The sequence below is a fragment of the Parus major genome, chromosome 3, assembly GCF_001522545.3.
Source record: "Parus major isolate Abel chromosome 3, Parus_major1.1, whole genome shotgun sequence".
Classification (NCBI taxonomy): Eukaryota; Metazoa; Chordata; class Aves; order Passeriformes; family Paridae; genus Parus; species Parus major.
Window position 1 is genome coordinate 3,730,570 of NC_031770.1, and position 20,086 is coordinate 3,750,655.

Below are 20,086 nucleotides of genomic sequence, written 5' to 3' on the forward strand. Positions count from 1 at the left end.
GGTACCCAGCCAGCTCCACGAGCAGAGTTAAACTCAGCCTCAGCTGGTTAGGCCTGAATTAAATCAGCATTAGCAGAGTACCAGGAGAAGGAAGGCTTCACCCAGGAATAAGCTGTGGGTCTGGTTAACAAGCAAGGGATATAGGGAACTCTCGCTGCCCTGGGGAGTCTCACAGCTTTCAGTATCACAAACTTTATGAACCCATTGTTAGGTTAGGGTTATCCCATTTGTTAGGAGTGTTTTGCAGTGGCACCACAAACAGCCTGTGTGTGTCAGTCAGGTGAGCTGCAGCACTTTGGGCCAGAATTCTGCTGTGCAATGTTTTTGGTTAGAAAACTCTGAGTTCAAAACCCCAAACTGGTCCCTTTTGAGTGCTGTTGCCTCACACTCAGCTGTTTGTGTGGCCCCCAGTGTCAGATGTGAGTAGCTGGGATGGTGCCCTTGGCAGTCCCAGTGCCTTGGGGTGTTACAGGATGGAGCTCCCCAGAGCAGAGCTTAATCATAATGACACACACTAAAAGCTGATTTTTTTTGCTTTTACTACTTATTACAAGCATAATTTGTGTGTCTTTTACCCATCTTACAAAATGTGGGATGGCACGGAACACACATTAAAAAGTGTGCAGCAAGTTAACCTGACAACCAGGTACACCTACAAGTGTGGAAAGCTGTGCCTGAAATCATCTGAATAATGTGGTTTGTAACAATTCATTATCCTGGCAACCAGAATTGGCTGGCTTTGTTGGTAGTGTGGTTGTTAGAGCTAATCAGCAACCTGCCTAATCTTACTAACCTTCTTATTGTAACCTGCCTAACTATTGTGTAATCTGCTTATGGCACTAAGCCCTGACTATTAGTAGCAAGTTTAGAGCTGTGTAGGTGCAAATATTCTTGTTTTCAGTCCTGTTGACAACTGACTTTCCTGGTGTTTGTGCTGGTGAAATTAAACATGGTCTCACTTACGGTGTTAATTATCAGAAAATAAGATTATTTCTTGCTTGTTCACATCTGCCTCTGTGCTAAAGCCACAGAAGCATGTGGGGGATTGTCCCACTGGCTAATCCTGGGATGCAGTTCCGTGGGACACGGATCATAACTGGCCAGAAGTGATGGGGGATGTCCTGCTGTCCCTGTCACCTCCTGACCTTCAGCCCCTACGAGTCTCTTCATGTCTGGGTGCTTTGCCTTGTCCCTGGCACCCCTGATTTCTCTGCTCCATCAGATTGCTGTGATTTCAGTAGTCAGGAGAGACAGGAATTTTTCTGGTATTTTTAAGTCTCGGTTCATTCCTCAAATACCTGGAATTCCTATTGAAGAAAGAAGCAATTTTGAGTTTTGCTGGAGTATGAAGGGTTTTTGTTTGGTTTTTTTCCGTAGTCAGGTAATTACCAAAAGAGATGTAAAACTATAATTCCACTGAAGGGTGAGGAGGACAGACACCAAACTATTTTTAATTTTATCTCATATCTAATTTACCTGATTTCATTATTTTATTGTTTGTAAGCCAGCAGCTGCCATATCTTACAATAATGGACCAGACAGTATTCCTGGAGAAATGTATTCTGTATACAAAACTCATGTTTGACTTCAAGCTGTGGGCAAAGGGACAGACACACTGTTAGAAATAATTTTTAATAATATATCTTGATCTTCAGAGTGCCTATTATCTCCCAAGCTCAGGCAAATGTTTTGCTTGCTGCCATTAGAGAAGCCTTGAGGATTCTACATGAGACCATAATTCATTCCAAAACAGGGATGGCTTTAAACATTTTCTTCAAGAATTTGAATTATTTTGTTATTCTCCTTATCTGGAACAGTTGTAAAAGGTAATGATGTAATAATTTTTTCCTCAAAGGAAAAGAGAATATAACCTGCTTGGTGTTGTGATAACTACATACAGGAGGGGATGGCTTCTAGAGGAAACTATATTGTAAATACAAAAAGTGCTTCAAAAAGCCCAATATCCCAAACTTCTGGCTTCTTATTTCAGAATATAAATATAATTCTTATATAGAAACACTATTCTTGCACTTCAAAATTATTTCATACTACAGTTCACATGCAAAGTTACCCCCTTCTTCCCATGTGGTATTTTTAATCCTTTTTTCAGATACACCTTTCTCATTTTCTTTGCAAATTTTTGAGCTTGTTCCTACTTTTGTGCTGTGGCCATTAATTAAAATATTAAAGACAGAATATTCAATAATCTGTGAGAAACTTTCCTATTCCTCTGCCTCCTGCTAGGTGGCTTCCCTGAAAGCATAACTCATCAGCATTTCCCCTCTAATGAGCTTTGTGCCTTAAAATGCTTTATTACATCATCTTTGGATTTTGATTTTCATGTTGAACTTTGGGATTTTTTTCTTTAAATGTAATTTTGGGGATTTTTCCAGTGCTCTCATCCTGTTAGTTATTCTGGTTAAATCTAGTTAAATCTTTCTCCTTGAAAAAAAAGGAAAAAAAGAGGTCAAATCATGACTTGGTTTTTAGGCCAGAATATTTTTCATCTCCTGACAGGTGTATGTGGCTGTTCTTTGTTTGAAATACTTTTTACTGCTGTACTTTTATTCACAAAGTTTAATTCACCCTGACCCATCTGCCTCCATTTCTGTTCTGTCATCTCTGATTTTTCTTTGCTTTTTAGTTCCTTATTGGAATGTTTATCCCTTTATGTTTGTAATGCAATTTCTGAACAGTTTTTTTGACTTTAAATCTCATTATCCTCCCCTTCTGAAAAGCTTTGCTGCTCCAAGTGATTTCCATAAGTGCTTCTTTTAGTACCTCAAGGTTTGATCTCCCATTCATGAGGATCTTTCTTTTCCTACAAAAAAGTTGGTTTCTTTAAGATCTTTTCCTAGTATTTTATGTCCTGGAAATCTTGGGAAACCACAATCAATTGGATCTCCTTAGTCCACACAATTCTGTTTTCCTTTTCCAGAAATGCTAAAAAAGCTGAGGCATAACCTCCAAAAGCTGTCCTAACTCTTCCTGTTTATGTAATATTTATCATGTTCATGAATTCTGTTATTATTTAGGTTTATATTTAAAATATTTAAAAATTTGGTGACAATCTAAATTATACACAGGTTCCCAACTGTGCTGGTTTTGCTAAACCCCCTACACCAACTCCTAAAACCTTAAAAATGCATCAGTTTTGCTGCTTTAAGTTCAGAGGAATTTTAGTGGTATTTTTAATCCCTATCTTAGTAGTTCCACAATTAAATATTTGTTCTTTGAGAACACTTAGACTGCTGTCAAATCTTAGAAACAGGTTTGACTTTTTTTCCCCTTTGAAATCACTTCAAACTATCAGGGAAAAAAAAAAAACAACAACCCATAACTTAAGATCTCCTCTGCCTTCTTTCAGAAAAGGAATTGATTTCCTAAAGAGACACCAGTCATATGTGATTGGTAATTTTACAACTCTCCAGAATTACAGAATACTGACAACCACAAGCAAACTTCCTTGTGGAATGAGAATTAATATTTTCACAGACATTTTATTCAAGTTTTAAAAAAAAAAAAGTTTCAAATTCACATTTAGCTATGTTCACACTTCATAAATAAATAAAAGTAAAAATGCTTAAAAAACTTCCTAACATGGAGAAACCATGTGACAAAATAAGGAAGAAAAATAATAACAGATTCTTAGCAAGAAAGTCAGTAATAGTAGGAGAAGTACTACTGATATAAGAGAAAAAACAAATCCCCAACATTTTTTTGTGAGTTTTTTTGTGGAGCAGCTGAAGTCCTGAGTAGCCAGCGAGTAAGAAGAGGTATTAAAGCACTTCCTTGCATAGTTTCATACAACTAGAGTTACCTGAGGTAAAAAGATTCCCCTTTTCCAGGGATAAAATGGCAATTCCTGCTCCAAAACCTCCCCTGGCTTTGCCTCACCAGTGGCCAGTCCCTGAAAGAAGCAGGCACTCACATTCAGGCAGAGACAGCAAATACAACTTTGCACCAAAGTGGACACAAAGGTATTTAATTAGGGCAAGATTACTGGGTCTTGGTTTTTAATTTACTTTTTTATTATTATTTTATTAATCTCTTTGCAGGTGTTTCATATGAGGTTTTTGCTCTGGTTTGTGGGTGGAGGCTTTTTTCTCTCAGTTTCTCTCAGTTTTCATGAAAATTTTGTCTATAAGTTGGTTTTTTTTGATGACATGTAAGAATTAAGCACCTGATTGCCATTAATTTTCTCTGAAAATTGAAACCATACCCTGAATTTATTCCTTTCTTTCTTTAAATCCCATTCAGTAATTCATATTACTTTGACAAGCTGCTTTGAGTTCAAAAAGGTTTTTCTGTCCCAAGAACAGAAAATTCACTTATCTCAAAAATATATTATCTATGAACAATAATGTTAACCTTTTACTATAAGTCAAATTTATTTTAAAATCTGAGCCCTTAGTAGTTACACAGCACACTGTGTAATTTGTTATTAAACAATGAGGTTGCAGCTCATTTTAAGAAGAGATTCACTGATGTCTCAGAAGAGTGCAACAAAGAAGGTTAATACAAAACTGAATTATTTTCTTGGTGAAAACTACTAATCTGAGCTTTCTTACTGGAAAATGAATGGAATTCCTGCACTGGCAGGGTTTTTTAAGCTAAGAGGTAAAAATTCCCAGAATTTTGGATGTGTAGCAAAGCACCAAGTTTTCCTCCCAGGCAGCAGTGGGAGAGGTTCCTGAGTTCCAGCCCCTCCTGTCACTCCCCTTCCTCATCGCTGGGCTTCCCCTCGAAATCATCGCTCTCATACTCCTCATCCTCATACTGGAAGGCACCCTCAGCTTCAGGGTCTGACTGAGCTGCTTCATCGTCCTTGTGGGACCTGTCAGACCCAGAGCTGGCTCTGGACTCATCCTCCTCCTCCTCCTCTTCCTCCTCCTCCTGGGAATGGCCCCGGGATGGGCCCGCCTTTGCTTCCTCTTCTTCCTCCTCCTCCTGGGAATGGTCAAGAGACAGGCCTGCTTTTGCTTCCTCCTCCTCCTCCTCTTCCTCCTGGGAGTAGCCAAGTGACAGGTCTGCCTTGTCTTCCTCCTCCTCTTCCTGCTGGGAATGACCAAGTGATGGGCCTGACTTTGCTTCCTCCTCCTCCTCCTCCTCCTCCTCCTCACTGTGCCGGCTGGATTCAGGCTCCAGGACATCAGGGCTGGCTCTGGCCTCGTCCCCATCCTCCAGGTCACTGCCCTGCTCATCTGGGGTGGAGGTTTTGACACCTCTTCCCTTCTCTTCCTCCTCCTCCTCCTCCCAGGACTGCTCAGACTGGGGATTGTCACCAGCTGCTTCCTCAAAGGATTTCCTTTTTTTCTTTTTAACCTTGATGATGCTGAAAAGACAAATTGCATGTGGGGTTTTATTTTGTGGGAAGATGCTTTCCAGGAGGTGTTAAACCACCTTTATGCAATCCTGATAAAGCCTGGTAGTCTTGGCTGGGGTGGAACTGGGAAAAGGGGAGGGGGGAAACAAGAGTCTCTTTTTATGCTAGAAAGTAACTCATCAATATTATTTATATATTCCTTTTTTTTTTTTTTTTCTTTTAAATTTCTGCTTCCTTTTAAATCATAACACCCAATAGATACTAAAAACTATTTTTAATAAGGTTCATTTAAAAAATTTAAAATTTAAAGGTGGTGACTTAGAGCAACCTGCCAGAATTTTTGATGAAAGGAACAAACAAGAAATGTTTCTCTTCATTTTTCTTTGAAGTGCATTACATAACATAACATAACCAGTTTGGTTAAGCAGCTCTCCTCTGTTTTACAAAATAATATTTAATTCAGGAAAAACAGTCAAAAATACATACTAATGCTAACATACCATATAGTCAAATAATTCCATGGGAAATACTGAAAATCATTAAAAAAAACCTTAAATCTATACATGAAAAATTTTCCAGTTATTAGATATATAGTGGGTAAAAAGAGAAAAGCCTTCACTCATCTGTACCTTTGTCTGACAGCCACAGAGGTAAAATCTCTAGGAGTGGAGAACTGCAGTGATTTGGCTGCTCCTCCTTTCTTTGAAACAAACTCTGGGCAGATCCCCAGTGCTTTCAGTCTGTTTGAATAATACTTTTCTGCAGCTATTCTGGCATTTTTCTGTAAAGAAAACCCACAATTAACTGTTATCTTTTGCATTAAATGCCTGGCTTTTGGTACTTTTATTTATATGAATCCTCTGATTCATTAATTGCAGCTGACAAGTGGAAATTATTATTCACTGCAGGTCAGAATGGAAAACAATACTTGAAAATTTTACACCAGATTTTACTTTTCTGTACCAGCAGTGTTTGGTTATGGTCAGAGTTACTCATGTTGTAAGTGAACCTGACACATTTACAACAATTCTCTGTTCCCTGTGCAAGCATATCTCAAAATTTACTGATATTTATATGGAGATGGGGGCAACAGAGATTGAAATGGAGAAATACTGCCCTGAAAAGTGTTTTTGAAGTATCTTCTAAAAATGTCAGACTACAAATGTTTTTTCTATCACTCCAGATTAATTAGTAGTTCAGAAACAAGGCAACCTGAGTGACTCTTTCAAAAAGCAGTGGCATTTGTTTCACTCTTTCTTCCATTTCTTGCAATTCCTTCAAATATTCCCGCCTTCTCTGCTTCTCGTTGTTCCTAAAGGGAGCAGAGTATGAGAGAAATCATTATTAATTTATAGTACAAGGAGTAATTTTGTACAGCAGTTAAATTGTTCGTAACAAATTGAATCTTGTCATACTTCAAGATACATAAAAGATCCTGAATTCATCTCTGAAGGAGTCACTCTGGCTAAGCAGAGGCAGGTCCTGGCTACTGGAGTTAAATAGAGGCTGAGTTTGGATTCTGGGGGATTTTTGGTAAAAAAATTTGGATACTTAGGGTTTTTTCCATGCTGATTTCATATAGATCTTCCAGCTGTTCTATGCAAAATTAAACAGAATACACCATAGGAGAATAAGAGCATTAAATAAAAATCAGTACTTTTAAAGTCTGATGATGAGAATTTTGCTGCTTTAGCAGTTGATCCATCAGAGAGAGGTGGCCACGTTCTGGATCATGGAACACTATCCCTGAGTCGGTTTGTCAAGGACCCAGACAATAGAGCAGGATAATGAACCTGTTGATTCTTAATTGAAATGATCTCTGGGATCACAGGGAGCACTGGATGATCCAGGTGGAACAGGCTGTAACCCTTCCTCAGTGGGGGACAGGCAGCCCTGTGACTCTGAACTGGGCTCATCTGGCATTGCAGGTCAGGCACCTCAGGGCGAGGATGAGATCAAGGGGTGACATTTTACACTTCTGTTTCCTCCAGCCTCTCTCCCAGACCGTCTCTGACCTCCTCACCACGTTGGGAAGTGAACTTCTATGTTGCTCCTTGCTTTGAAAGAGCACTGCCACTGACAGTGGTTACTTATTGCCCAGCTCTGCTGAAATGAGCATTATCAGGTTAAACACTTGCACCAGGGGAGTCACCTGGCTTTTTACACCCAAACAAGAGCTCCTGAAATCTGATTAAACTGAGCACTGCAATGTGAAATTTGCTGTTGAACAAACTCCAATCACATCTGCAGTCACCTACTGTCTCTTTAAATTCTCCACCTGCTCTGACTCCTGTTGTTTTCTGCTTCAGTCCCAGAGTCAGCAGATCACGTGCTGGAGGACATACGGATTATAAAGCTCCTGTTATTAACAGTATGCCAGGCTACTGGAAATTAGGATTTGTGCTTGCTGCCCATGAAGCAACAGGGGCAGAGCAGTCAGTGCCTCTCACCATCCCCACATAACAGCACCTTAAATTGACAATACTGCAGCAGCACCACTGAGCCAGGCCAGATCACAAACCTCACTAAAGGCTTCTTCAAACAGGATTAATTTTTTTTAGGATTAGAAAAGCAGATGGGGTTAAATTAGCCCCAAACATGAGGCCAAGCAGCAGTCATGGGGTTAGAACTGTGTCAGAGCTGGAGCCATCTGGAGTGGCAGCTTACAGCACTCTGAGAACGCCCTGGTGTTCCTCCCTGGGGACTCAGTCACACACAAACAGCCTTTGCACTGCATCTCTACTCCAGAGAACCTTGGATCCCATTCCTCCTGAACACCAGCAGCTCCCTCAGTCCCTGCTGCTACACTGTGAAGTTAAAATATTCCTGCTTTAATTTCCCTCTTCAGTGGGGACCTGCTGGGACAAAGAAGTGAATTGTTAAATGTTCACTGCGGCATGGAATCTGTGCAGTATCCAGCTCTGCAAGGATATTCTGTATCCACACTGTTCCCTTTCCTCTCCCTTTTTATAACCTTTTCCTCTTCAGCTGATACATCAATGGAGAAAACACAGGACTCTCCTGTTACTGATCTATAGTAATCTAATACGGAATATATATATTTCTACCTGCTACATATTTCTATACTCTGAGTTCAATATAGGCTGGCACAATTTCCCAGCTGAAATGCTAAATTTGGCCACTTTTTAACCAGCTGCTTGCACCACGTTTAATTTACCACGTGTAAGTATCTAAACTTAGACTAGGTTATTTTTTTACACATTGTACATTTAGCATACAGTGCAATCCCAAACCTCTCCTTCTCACTGCTGAATGAGGTGTTCAGGATTCAGGGGAATGCAACAAAATACCTGAGTGTTTTTAAGCTGGATTTAGACATCTGAGCTAGGCTCTGATGTGGGTCATTGGCCTCAGCCCGAGCCATCACAATTTTCTGGAATTTTTTCGTTCTTTGTTTCTGCTTGGTTCTGTTCCTTTTTTGTTGTTCTTCCAGCTTTCTCTTTTCCTCAAGGGAATTCCTAGTGGGGAAAATAAACTAAGGCTGAATTAATTTTAAATCTAGAGCAAGACTTCAAAGGAAGCTTTGGCAACGATGATTCCAAAGAGGAAAACAGGGTGAAAACAGGGTTGCTATGAGAGGACACAAGGTATGTGCCATTTTAAGGGATTCAGGATATCCTGGGAAACAGCAGTCATTTGTCTTCTTAGGGACACGCTGACAAAAATGCACTAGTGTTCCTCTAACAATAATAAATACTAATTAAGCCCTGTATTTAAATATTTTAAGATTTCTTTTATAAGCTTTTAGATTAGCAAATTAAATTCTATATTCACCGCATGGAAGAATTAACTACATATGTAGAAGTATCAAAAATAACACCAAATAAAATACCAAATATATACTAATACCATAAAACCCCCTTCCTTTTCTGTATCTAGAAAGCAGAGCATCTCTAAGCAGTCACCTTATGGCTTGTAGCCGTCGTCTCGTGGATTCAGTGTTTTTGGGAGATTTGGATTTTCCTCCCAAGAGAAATGGGTTTGCCCCTGACTGCCCCATCTGAGGTTTCCGTCTCGGAGAGGCAAATGGCCACCGTGTCTCCTTCAATTTTTCTTCATCCTCTTGAATGTCCTTCAAGATCTTGTCCTTTTTTGAGGGAATGTATGAAGTACAAAGGTCGAAAGGCTCACAGACCGTGAGGGGTCTCACTTTCTTTTTTTTCAGGAGGCGTTTCTGGAATTTCTCATGTAGGAGTTCAAAATCGGGAACGCTTGGTTTGACCTTGGGTTTGTGTTCCGGTCGCTTTGGTTCAGTGCTCTTGTGTTTCTTTTTTTTGTTGGTCTCTTTTAAGGCCAGTCTGCTGTTGGGTACAGATGAATTCTGTAGCAGCTCCTCAGCTCTCATCCTGATCCTGATTTCCCTGCAGAGCTCCTCCTCCTTTAGCCTGTCATTGAAATCTGGACTATAAACACATTTTGGGACTGGCTTCGCTCTGAACACTTTGGTTTTATTTTCAGGTAGGGAAATGTCTTTTAACTGCATTTTCCTGATTTCACTCCTTTGCCTCTCTCGCTCAATGAATTTGAATGGCTTTTGGGAAGCCAGGAGCTTGAGTTTGCACCTCTCCTTCACAGACCTCCTGCGCTCCTCGTTCTGCTGCACGATGTCGTGGTAGAGCGGCAGGAAAACGGCGGCGGGCACGGGATTGGCTCGGAATTTTTTCTGACACTCTGCTTCCTCCTCCAGCTGCTTCTTCAGTAAGTGATTTTCCAGCTCAATCTGTGACTTGGATTTGATGTTCTGCTCTTTCTTCTGAGCTTCTCTGATGGTCATCTGGAAAGGCTTGGGCACGGTGACTCTGGGGGACCACACTTTGTGTTTCTTGCGCACCTTCCTGCCTGTTGGTGAGCTGGGCAAGCTGTGCTTGGCACGGGAGATGTAGTCTTCCAGACAGAACCCATCCCACATTTTTTCAATCTGCTGCTTAGCAAATGAGGATGATCCAGTTTCACTGCCGTTTCCTTCAAAGGCTAATTCTTTGTCAGACTCGTCGGATACGCTTGAGCCCAAGGGATCACTCAAGTCTGAGTCTGAAAAGGATTTGTGTAGGTTAAGAGGCTGATATGAACTCTTGTCCCAAGTTGGCCTTGAAAATAAAGGGGAAAAAAACAAACTTGTTTTGAGCTAGTCCAACATCGATGCAAAGCCGGTGACTTCCACCTAAGGAATCATCACTAGAAACAAGAATGAGTGGCTGAGAGGGGAGAGAAGGGAAAAGAGCAGCTCACAGGGCACTCAGAGCAGATCCTGATCACCAAGTCAGCACCTCCTGATTGGGAAAGGCCCTGTGCTTTCCTAAATGTGCTGCCCAATCCCTGCTGCACACCCACCTCTAAACCTCACAGACCATTAGCAAGGTAATCAGCATTTCTATCATCAAAACTGACTTTTTTCTGATTATCTGATTATGAGAGATGGGGAGTGTAACACTTTCCAGCCCAGAAACACACCCTGCTGTTTTACAGCTGCCTGCAGAGAATTTGGGAATCTTCAGCTAAAAAGTGCTCCCAAACTTACCTACAGCACTTTGGAGAGGCATCATTGCTCTTATCCAAGGTTTGTACTCCTTTTAAATACAGTTTGTTCTGATACATACTTTCCAGTTTTGCCATGGTCTCCATGTGGGCATTCTTCAACTCTTCCAGCTTCAAGTAATACTCTTGATTTGAATTGTACACTTTGGAAAAGTCTATCCACTCGTCACAGTCTCTCTTTGGAGGGCTGGTCTGCTCTCTGCTGGTATTTGAATCCAAGTCAAAGCCAACCTAGAACAGATGTTAGTAAATTTTTTTTCTGCTAGAAGGAAGTGGAAGGTTCTTAATATTACTTTATCTTAATTAAATCTAATGAATGGTAAAGTAACACAAATAGGGATACCTGTAAACAAATGTTAATGTAGAAGTACGTGGAATAATCATATTGCATGTTAATTTATATCCTAAGGGTCCTATTTAAAGCCTGTAAAATTTCCCTAGTCTGTCCTGTAATCAATATGTTTATAACAGGAAATATGATCAAAAGGACTTACCAAAAGAAAAAAATTAACTGTTTTGTAAAGTATAATTTTTCCTTGATTACTATGCAGCTCTAAAAATGCCTTTATTTACAGGCAAACAGAACCTTCTCTGCCTCCTAGTTCCATAACCACTCTAAACATAAGTCCTTAGAGATGTGGTGCATAAATGTTTATTCCATTTCTATAACTTACTGTGAAATGAGAGGGATTCTGCACAGCTTATATTTCCAATACTGTTTGGCAGTTCTCAGCTGTGTGCAATTAATATTCTTTAAGTATTTTTAAAGCTTACACAAGGCAGATAAGTTACTAAAGCCAGGTTAGTCAAGCATCACAAAAGCTTCATATTGTTCTTAGCAGCATGTTTTAAAAAGTCATTTTTAAAAATGTTTCTTTATAAAAAATTAGAGTACTACTTTTCCACAGAGGGGTATTTTAGTAAGCTTTGACATTCCAACAAAACCATCTCATTTATGTTTTGTCAGGTTTTTACTGCAAAAATATCTTTAAATATTTTTTTTTTCCCCAGCAATGACCAAATGCAGTCGGAATTATGGGATCGAAGCAGCGAATTTAAAGAACCTCTAGCACCTTCCACCTCCCTGAATGTGCCGCTGCCACCAGCGTGTATAAACCCAGTTTCTTTTCTGGATCGCCGGAAGGACCCCGGTCCCTTTCCCGGTCCCTTTCCCGGTCCATTCCTCCATCTGCCGCGGTGCCACAAGCTCATTAGAGGATCTGCAGCAGGGCCATCTGTCAGGTGTCCCCGGTGTGTGTGCGTGTCCCTGGTGCCGCAGGGAGGCCGGGGGAGCCGGAGACCCCTCTGCGGATGGGCTCCGGGTGCGGCCGCCGGCCCCGCGGCCCCGCGTTCCCTCCCCCCAGCCCCTCCCGGCCGTGCCCGCGGTACCTGCGCGGCTGCGGGCGGCGCTCCCCGCTCGTAGAGCGCGGCGGGGGCCCGTGTGCGGGGGTCGAGCGGCGTGCGGAGGCAGGAGGCGGCCAGGAGGGCGGCCCGGTGCGCCTCCTCCATGCCGGGCATCCCGGGCATCCCGCGGGGCCGGGAGCGCAGCAGGGCCGGGGGCGGCTCCAGCTCCGCCCCCGCGGAGGCGGCCCCGGGGCGCGTTAACCGCCCGGCCCGAGCCGCCCCAGCCGGGCACGGCTGAGCCCAGCTGCTCCCCTCCCGCAGCCCCTGCGGGCTTTGGGGTAACTTTTTGCAGCGTTTTAGTCGGAACCTCCAAGTCTCGCTGGCGAGACCACGTTTTTTCCAACCTCAAGTTATTAAAAGTTTCTGCCATCCTGAAGCTTGTACTTCAGGTAAGGGCAAGGCTAAACCGGGGTAAGCAGGAACATTCTGTCCTAGGAATATTCTATCCTAAACCAGGATAAACAGCAATATTCTGTCCTAGGAATATTCTATCCTAAACCAGGATAAACAGGAAAGTTCTGCTTCTACAAAGAGGCATTAATGCTGGATGAACCTATTTACTGTAGTAAAATTACAAATACTTTTTGTGATGAAATCACACAGGATAGTTGTCGTTTTTGTCAAGAATTGTAGCTCTGTGATAATGGGGGATGAAAGCTTTAATCATAGTACCTGAACTCAGAGATCATTGTTGGATGTGACCCTGTGGGGGTAAGGCACCATTTGCAATTTTAAACAATCAATGAATTGATGCAGAGCATTAGTGCCTTAAATCAATTGTCTAATTTATAAATTAGTAGTTGAGTTATTCTGTTTGTTCTGCTTAGCAAGTTACAACAGCAGCATGGTGGAAATTTACTCAAAAGCTCCAGCTCCAACCAATCGTGAATGGAAATGTGAGAAGAAATGGAAGCAACACTCTCCTTTAAACATTAAGAGGAATGAGGTTGTTTCAGTATAGCAAAAACAGAGATGAAAGGGTTAATTCAAAATGTCAGGCTAAGAATTAGAAGTTGGGAAGCTAATTTGCATTATTAAATTACTTTTGACTTCTCAGCCAGCTTTGGGAAAACCCATTTATTCTGGGAGCAGGGGGAAGAAACCGTGAACACCCTTTGTAGGGCTCTGGATCATGTGATGACATCAGGAATCCCTGCAGACATCAGGAGAGCAAGGAATGTGATGTGCTCCCACTGCAAAGATCCTCCTCACCTCTAGCCTGGCAGCACTGAGGACGGCAACACCACTGCCTCAGGGAAAGCTTTGGGAGAAGCAGCTCCAGGGGTGTTTTTGGAATGTATCAGAGATGATTGGCTGCCTTAGACTTTTTAGCCATGGAGTAAAGCCAATATACCAAAATGTAAAAAATTCAAACAAAATTATACAGCAAAGAGTCAGGTAGACTACTGCATGTTTATTGATAAAACAGCATTTTCTTTTTGAAAACAAACTGTTTGTAGAGTTAAACCTGATCAAAGTACATCAGTCTTGGTGGAGCTTAAGACAATTCACACAGGCGCTTTTGGTGAGGAATCCATATTCCAGCTACAGGGCAGGAGCTCGAGGCCTTGGTCCCCACCTCTCTGCTCAGCTTATCCTCGAGTGTTCACCTGCAGGGAGGACACACAGTCAGGCACAAGAAATCACAGGATACATCACAATTCCTTCTTTGTTTAAGGCTTTTAGTGACACTAATTCCTTGCTTTATGGTGCTGTATTTGTCATGGTTTAGGGACAAGTATTCATATTGTGTTTAATTTTAGCTGCAGTTATTAAAAGGCTGAATGGTCTCAAGTAGCACACAAACTGAGAACACACAGTTAACTGCATTTTGAAGCACAGCAAATGAATGACAATATCCTGGTGCTTGTGAAGGAAGGATAACCCAAACCACGATGCCAGCACCACTCACCACATCATCGATCTTGAGAATGCTGCGCACGGTTTCTGTCGCCAGGGTCAGCGCACTCAAAGACACCAGCAGAGGCTGCACCACCAGCTCCTCCAGGATGTTGGAAATGCCACCCTAGGGGAACAAGGAGCCTTCACTTTGTGCAAGACAGACTACAGTCACATTTAGCATGTTTTCTTTCAGCAGAATCCTGAGGAAAGTCAACTCCTAGACTATCACAGGGCTTTCACCTGTAAGAGGGGGGCATTACAACACTCATCTCTCCCCAAGCATTTGACATATCCAGTCAAAATGAGCCAAAATAGGAAAGGTCAACAGTACCAATTGAGAAAAAGCTGTGGTGCTACTTCTGATTTATGACCACATTCCACTGCAGATCCTACTGATGGATCTATTGTTGTAGCTGAAACACTTCTGTAAAGACATGAGATGTTTCTTGTCCTGTGGATACAGCATTTAGTATCTGGTACTATCAGTGCTCAGGGTGAGCTCTTGTGAGAACAAGCTGTAATTTCCCTCTTTTAAGGAGGGGATTTCCCTAAATTTCCCCTAATTTTAGGGAGGCTACCACTGTGAGACACCACCTTGCCCTCTCCCTAGTCCTAGGTTAAGCATTTCCCAGGTACTCTAACCCCTCATTACCTTTCTGACGTTAATGCCAGCTGTTTTCTCTCCTTGGGCATGTCTGTTTCTGAGCTCTGTAACCGTGGAGATGGGATTGAGCCCCGCGTTCTCAGCCAGGGTGGAGGGAATGACCTCAAGTGCATCCCCGTAGGCACGGACACAGTAGGACTCCATCCCCTTCAGCGTCCGGGCGTACTCGTTCAGCCGCAGCGCCAGCTCGATCTCCGGGGCTCCACCGCCAGCAATCAAAGCCCTGAGAGCACAGAAACAAACATCAAACCTCACCTAGAAGTGCACACATGATCAGGCTTTGTGTGGTGCTAATTAACCCAACTGAGACATTACCTTTTCTTCACTAAGCACCTTATGACACACAGGGCATCGTGAATGGAGCGCTCGGCTTCTTCCAGGACGAGTTTGTTGGATCCACGGACCACGATGCTCACAGTTTTCCCAGGGTTTGTGCAGCCTGTAATCTAAAACATAAAACCAAATACCGACACTGGGGAACAAATCAATGTTTGGGACAAAAAGACACTGCCACTGGCACTTTGGAATTCTGTAACAGCCCTGATGCCTGGCCAAGCAAAACCACTGCACTGCCAAAGCCAGTGGCTACTCAGAGCTTAGAAATAGGTACCTAAATGTAGTAAATTCCATGGTAAAAAACATCAAAGGTACCACTTACTAAAATAAGAGACAGATGTTGAGTAGGTATTAACATTGTTTCCCTCACTCACCTTTATTAGTTTCCCAGAACCGTTCAAATTGACCTCCTCTGCCAGCTCAGCAGAGCCCAGCATGTCAGGGGTGAACTGGTCAATGTGAGCCACAGGCTTAGTTCCAATTGTCTGAAAAAATAATGGGAAAAGAAATTAATCCAGAGGCTGACTGCACAGTCAGCAAGTACACTGCATGTTGTTCTTTTGCAAAGGACAGTAAAATGCACAAGGGACTGTAGCTTTTACATTTGTCCTGAATCTTTCTATAGAAGTGTGACTGCTCAGCAGAGCAGGAATGTTTTTTAGGGAAATGTCTGCTCTTGCATTATAGTCAAAACATGAAACCTGTGAAAATGTCACAATAAACTGGCCCTGGCTGGACAGATAGTTTTGGGGTAGACTTTAAGTACTGCTGCTCATTTACATGACCCACCTTACCTTACATATAAACTCAATGTCCTCTCTTTCAATGTCTTTAACCACCATGATCTTAACTTTGTTCAGAAAATGGAGGGCCAGGTCACTGAGAGCATCCCTGAAAATGAAAGGGAAGGAGTCAGGTCCCAGTGCTCACATTCTTCAGAGTACAAAGTAAGGATGTCATCAAACTCAAAGTACAGCCAGTGCTGGTGCTTTCCAAAGGTACTGTTACTCTGCCAAGTGTGACTGTGTTTAGCTTCAGTTTTCCAAACAATTCCAACTGTGTCCCCGAGCACCCGCAGAGAGCCGGTGCCTGCGTGTCAACGTACCGCAGGATGGACTTCTGAATGAGCAGCACATTGCACCCAGCCTTCTTGATCTGCTTCACCAGGTTCAGGATGTAGGCTCTCTCCTCACGCAGCACTCTGTCCATTTGAGCATAATCAGAAACAACGATCTGGTTGTCCATCTATTTCAAATAAAAAAGAGAAAAGCAAGTGTCAAAATGTGCCACGTTCTTCAACGTACGATGCTGTCATTCTAAACAAAGAAGCTTAACAGCAAAATGCTGTTAGAGACAGTTCAGGTAACACTGAATTAAACATAAACATAATTCAAACTTCATTTATAATTTAAACAATTCTTTTTAAACCAACTAATTTTTTTTAGGACCCAGCAGCCCTTTGCTCTAGCTGTGGCACAGAGTTGACCCCACAGTATCTTACAAAAAACATCTGTTACTCCATTTGTTTGTCCCATGTCCTAGAGCATGAGGCTTTGCTCTAGCCACAGTCTGACTTACATCTGTCTTTGGAGCAGACAAGCAGAACTGAATGAGGCCAATTTTGGCTTTTTCCACTCTGGTTACGCCGGTATTTGCCACCTTCTGAGTCAGGACGAGTCCCTCAACCAGTTCACAATCATCAATTGTGCCTCTGGAAACAAACACAACCCATTACTGGAGCACTCTGGGAAACTGAGTTCACACAGACAAAATCTGTCTAATTACAAATTGTTCCTTACCCCAACTTCTTAACAATTTTAATATCTCTGAGGTCCACACTGTTGGCTGTGGTTGGGTCAATCACCTTCATCACTGCATCCACACTCATTGGAGAAAGTAAACTGGAATACTGACACACAACCTAAGGGATTTAACAGTAAAGAAAACATGGTGAGAGACTTCAGACTGATGAACAACAGTCTCACAACAATCTTGTCATTGTATTTCAGTGTTTGACATCAGAACCTTGAAGCAAAGATGTCTTAACAAGGCATCTTCTTAATGGCTGCTCCAGGGCAAGGACAGAGCAGAGATGCTGGGGTGAAAACCCACACTCAGAGATGTACAGAACATGGAACTGCTCCTTCTTAGACTTGACAAGCTGAAAGGCCTGGCTGGGCTGGAGCTGCCAGTGCAAGTGCAGCTGTACCTTGGAGTTAAGGGAAGTTGTTGCACTGTTCAGCAGAGTCTCCCTGTCACTGAGCTCCACGGGCTGGGCCATGTTGGTCAGCACCTCGATACCTTTATCCAGAGCCTTCTGGAATGACTCTGAAATGATGGTGGGGTGAATTCCTGTGCAGAGCATAAAAAATGCCTGTCAGAAGAGTCACGCTTGCAAACATACTTTTTTTGTTTTTTCTTCACCAACTCTTTCCATTTTAAAACTCAAGGTACTCAGGTCAGAGTAAATTTAAGGCATTTCAGCAGAATGTTCTTCACTGATGTATGACCCCTATTCCTATTTTCTGCTATTAAAATTGAGGGAAAAAGCTGTAACATTCCAAGGGATTTATCCTCACAGACAAGACCTGCACATCTCCCTACGATCCCTGAAACTCTTTCTCCAAGTTCTCTTGGCATTCCTAAAGCTGCTGATGCCCAGGAGGAGGCTGACACTAACTCAATTTCAGATTTCCAAAAACTGTTTTCTCACAGTCCTGTATGAAACTCCCCAGTTTCCCTGGAGTGTGGGATACACCCTTTATCCTTCCAAATGATTACAGCTACTTTAAGCTTCATCCCACACATGCAAGAGGACAAAAAGCCTTCAGTACCTACAGTGTTCAATGAATGTTAAATGAATAGATTTACCTTTCTGAAGGAGTCTGGAACAGGCATCCAAAAGAGCTCCAGCGATGACAACAACAGAGGTCGTGCCATCACCAGCTTCAATATCTTGTGCTTTTGACAGCTCTACTAACTAAAGGAGAAATTATTACAGAAAATAAATACATAGAGTGCTGTTTACCCACACCCAGACACTTCTTTGGCCAGAGCACAGCTATGGTACAATAAGTCACTTCCAGAAGCAAAGCTTTCTTTCCTGTATTTAAAACTGAACACTCCTATCTAACAGGTTTACCTCTTCCTTCCCTGGAGGAGGGTCACAGGAAGCTCATTTCCATCTCTGATCATAACCAAATCCACGAACATTGAACATCTCAAAGGACCAGCTACTGTATCCTCAGACCACCTGGCCCTATCTTCACTCATTCCCTTCTCTCCTAATGGTTTGGGGCATGAGTTTTTCCTGCTCAAATGACAGAATGGAAGTTTGCCCTACATTTTCTTATGTCTTAAAACATGTCCAGAGAGACTGTGCATAAGGAACACTGGGCAATAAATAAAGGTTTGTACCTTTTAAGCATGTGCCACAATCAAAATAAATGTTCCTGGAGCACAATGCACAAATTTTCCTGCTCTGTCACTATGCTGGGCAATGCTCCTCAAATCCAGACAAAAATGGAAAAGAAACCACTCACCATTTTGGCTGCAGGGTGCAGAACCTGCATTTGTTTCAGGATAGTGGCACCATCATTAGTGATTGTCACATCTCCCTTAGCATCCTGAATCTGGGAATAAAGGGCAGGAAAACAGTTCTAATCAGCAGCTGCAAATCTTTCATTTGAGCCTCAAAATATTTTTTAACGTCATTTTCAAAATCAAGATGTCCATTTAGTTCCCACTTTCCCTTAAATGCATGAAGTATGGGAAAGAATTAAGGCAAAAGGTGGCATCCTCTATAATACACATTGAAAGAACAGTATTTCCAGTAAGCTTAATATTTTGAGAATTTAAGCCACGAAGTTTACCATTTTATCCATTCCCTTTGGTCCAAGGCTCGTTCTAATTGCATCAGCAACAGCTGGGAAGAGAAGAAAACATTTGCAAGCTGATCTAAAGAACTACAAACACTCCATCATTTAAACGTGTTTTCTAAACAGAAAATTCCTCCCACTTTTAAGCAAATCCCAGACAGACTAAAGGAACCCAAATAGTGGAATGATGTAAAATCAGGCCTGATTTCCACAGTTCTTTATTTTTTTAAGCAATCAGCATCTGAGCACTTGATTGCAGCCATTTTAAATCTGGGGAATCACAAAGGAACAGAACACAGCTCGCAGTGCGGCCGGGGCTCCTGTCAGTGACAGCATCGCATTCCCAACACGCGCCGGCCCATCGCGGGCAGCTCCCAGCCATCAAACCCCCGGAATTAATTCCTGCTCGTATCCCTGGGGCACGGCCCGCCCGGGGCCCAGCACCGGGGGATCCATCGCCCCCCGCCCCAACCGCGGCCCACGCGGGGCCCGGCCCGGCTCCCCCCGCGGCCGCCGCACCTTTGCCGGCGGCGATGTTGCTGAAGCGGATCTGGGAGGGTTTGTCGCGGTCCTGGTAGGCGCCCTTGGCCCTGCCGCCGGCCCCGCCGGGGGCTCTGCCGGGCGCGCTCTCGGGCATGGCCGGGCCGAGCGGGACAGACCGGGATGGGCCCGGGATGCTTCCAGAACGGGGCCTTCCGGCCTCGCGTCACGCCGGGCTGCCCGACCCGCGCCTGCGCGCTGCTCAACCGACCAGCGAAACGCCCCCTTCCAGCTGCCTGCCGGCGAATGACGAGGACGCCTATAAAAGAGCCGCGCGCGCGCTTGGGGGCTTTGGGGAGGTTTTCCCGCCTGGCAGGGCCGGGCTTGTCTCGCGCTGCGCTCGTGGCCGCTGGGGGGCGCCAGGGCGCGGCCGCGGGCTCCCGCTCTGAGGGAGGGGTGGTGCGGGATGGGGCTCACGGACCCCGGGATCCCGCCCTCAGCCCTGAGGGAGCCGGGAACTGAGGGAGGGATGGTGCGGGA

General features: G+C 43.3%; 2 protein-coding genes and 1 long non-coding RNA gene across 5 annotated transcripts; 1 reads left to right on the forward strand and 2 right to left on the reverse strand.

Moving 5' to 3' along the window:
* Positions 1-3,466: 3,466 nt before the first annotated feature.
* On the reverse strand, positions 3,467-12,432 carry FAM161A (FAM161 centrosomal protein A). Of its 3 annotated transcripts, XM_015621879.2 has the most exons (7): positions 12,272-12,432; positions 10,866-11,113; positions 9,253-10,434; positions 8,638-8,805; positions 6,539-6,638; positions 5,956-6,107; positions 3,467-5,335 (listed from the first exon to the last, which is right to left on the reverse strand). In XM_015621879.2, the coding sequence occupies exons 1-7, from the start codon at positions 12,407-12,409 to the stop codon at positions 4,714-4,716; spliced, it is 2,610 nt and encodes an 869-aa protein (XP_015477365.1). In that variant the 5' UTR covers positions 12,410-12,432; the 3' UTR covers positions 3,467-4,713. The 3 variants fall into 3 exon arrangements, with proteins under 3 accessions (XP_015477365.1, XP_015477366.1, XP_015477367.1); XM_015621880.2 differs by lacking the exon at positions 8,638-8,805; XM_015621881.1 differs by lacking the exon at positions 12,272-12,432 and having other exon boundaries at positions 9,253-10,378; positions 10,866-10,989.
* On the forward strand, positions 9,713-13,788 carry LOC107201893. The gene is made up of 4 exons (XR_001520465.1): positions 9,713-9,805; positions 9,923-10,045; positions 10,814-10,904; positions 11,894-13,788. It is a non-coding gene; the product is annotated as an uncharacterized LOC107201893 (long non-coding RNA).
* CCT4 (chaperonin containing TCP1 subunit 4) lies at positions 13,681-19,770 on the reverse strand. Its single transcript, XM_015621882.3, has 14 exons — positions 19,586-19,770; positions 19,061-19,113; positions 18,731-18,820; positions 18,060-18,168; positions 17,398-17,540; positions 16,988-17,109; positions 16,767-16,899; positions 16,294-16,433; positions 15,983-16,079; positions 15,563-15,673; positions 15,168-15,298; positions 14,841-15,075; positions 14,199-14,312; positions 13,681-13,896 (listed from the first exon to the last, which is right to left on the reverse strand). The coding sequence occupies exons 1-14, from the start codon at positions 19,701-19,703 to the stop codon at positions 13,879-13,881; spliced, it is 1,614 nt and encodes a 537-aa protein (XP_015477368.1). The 5' UTR covers positions 19,704-19,770; the 3' UTR covers positions 13,681-13,878.
* Positions 19,771-20,086: the final 316 nt, after the last annotated feature.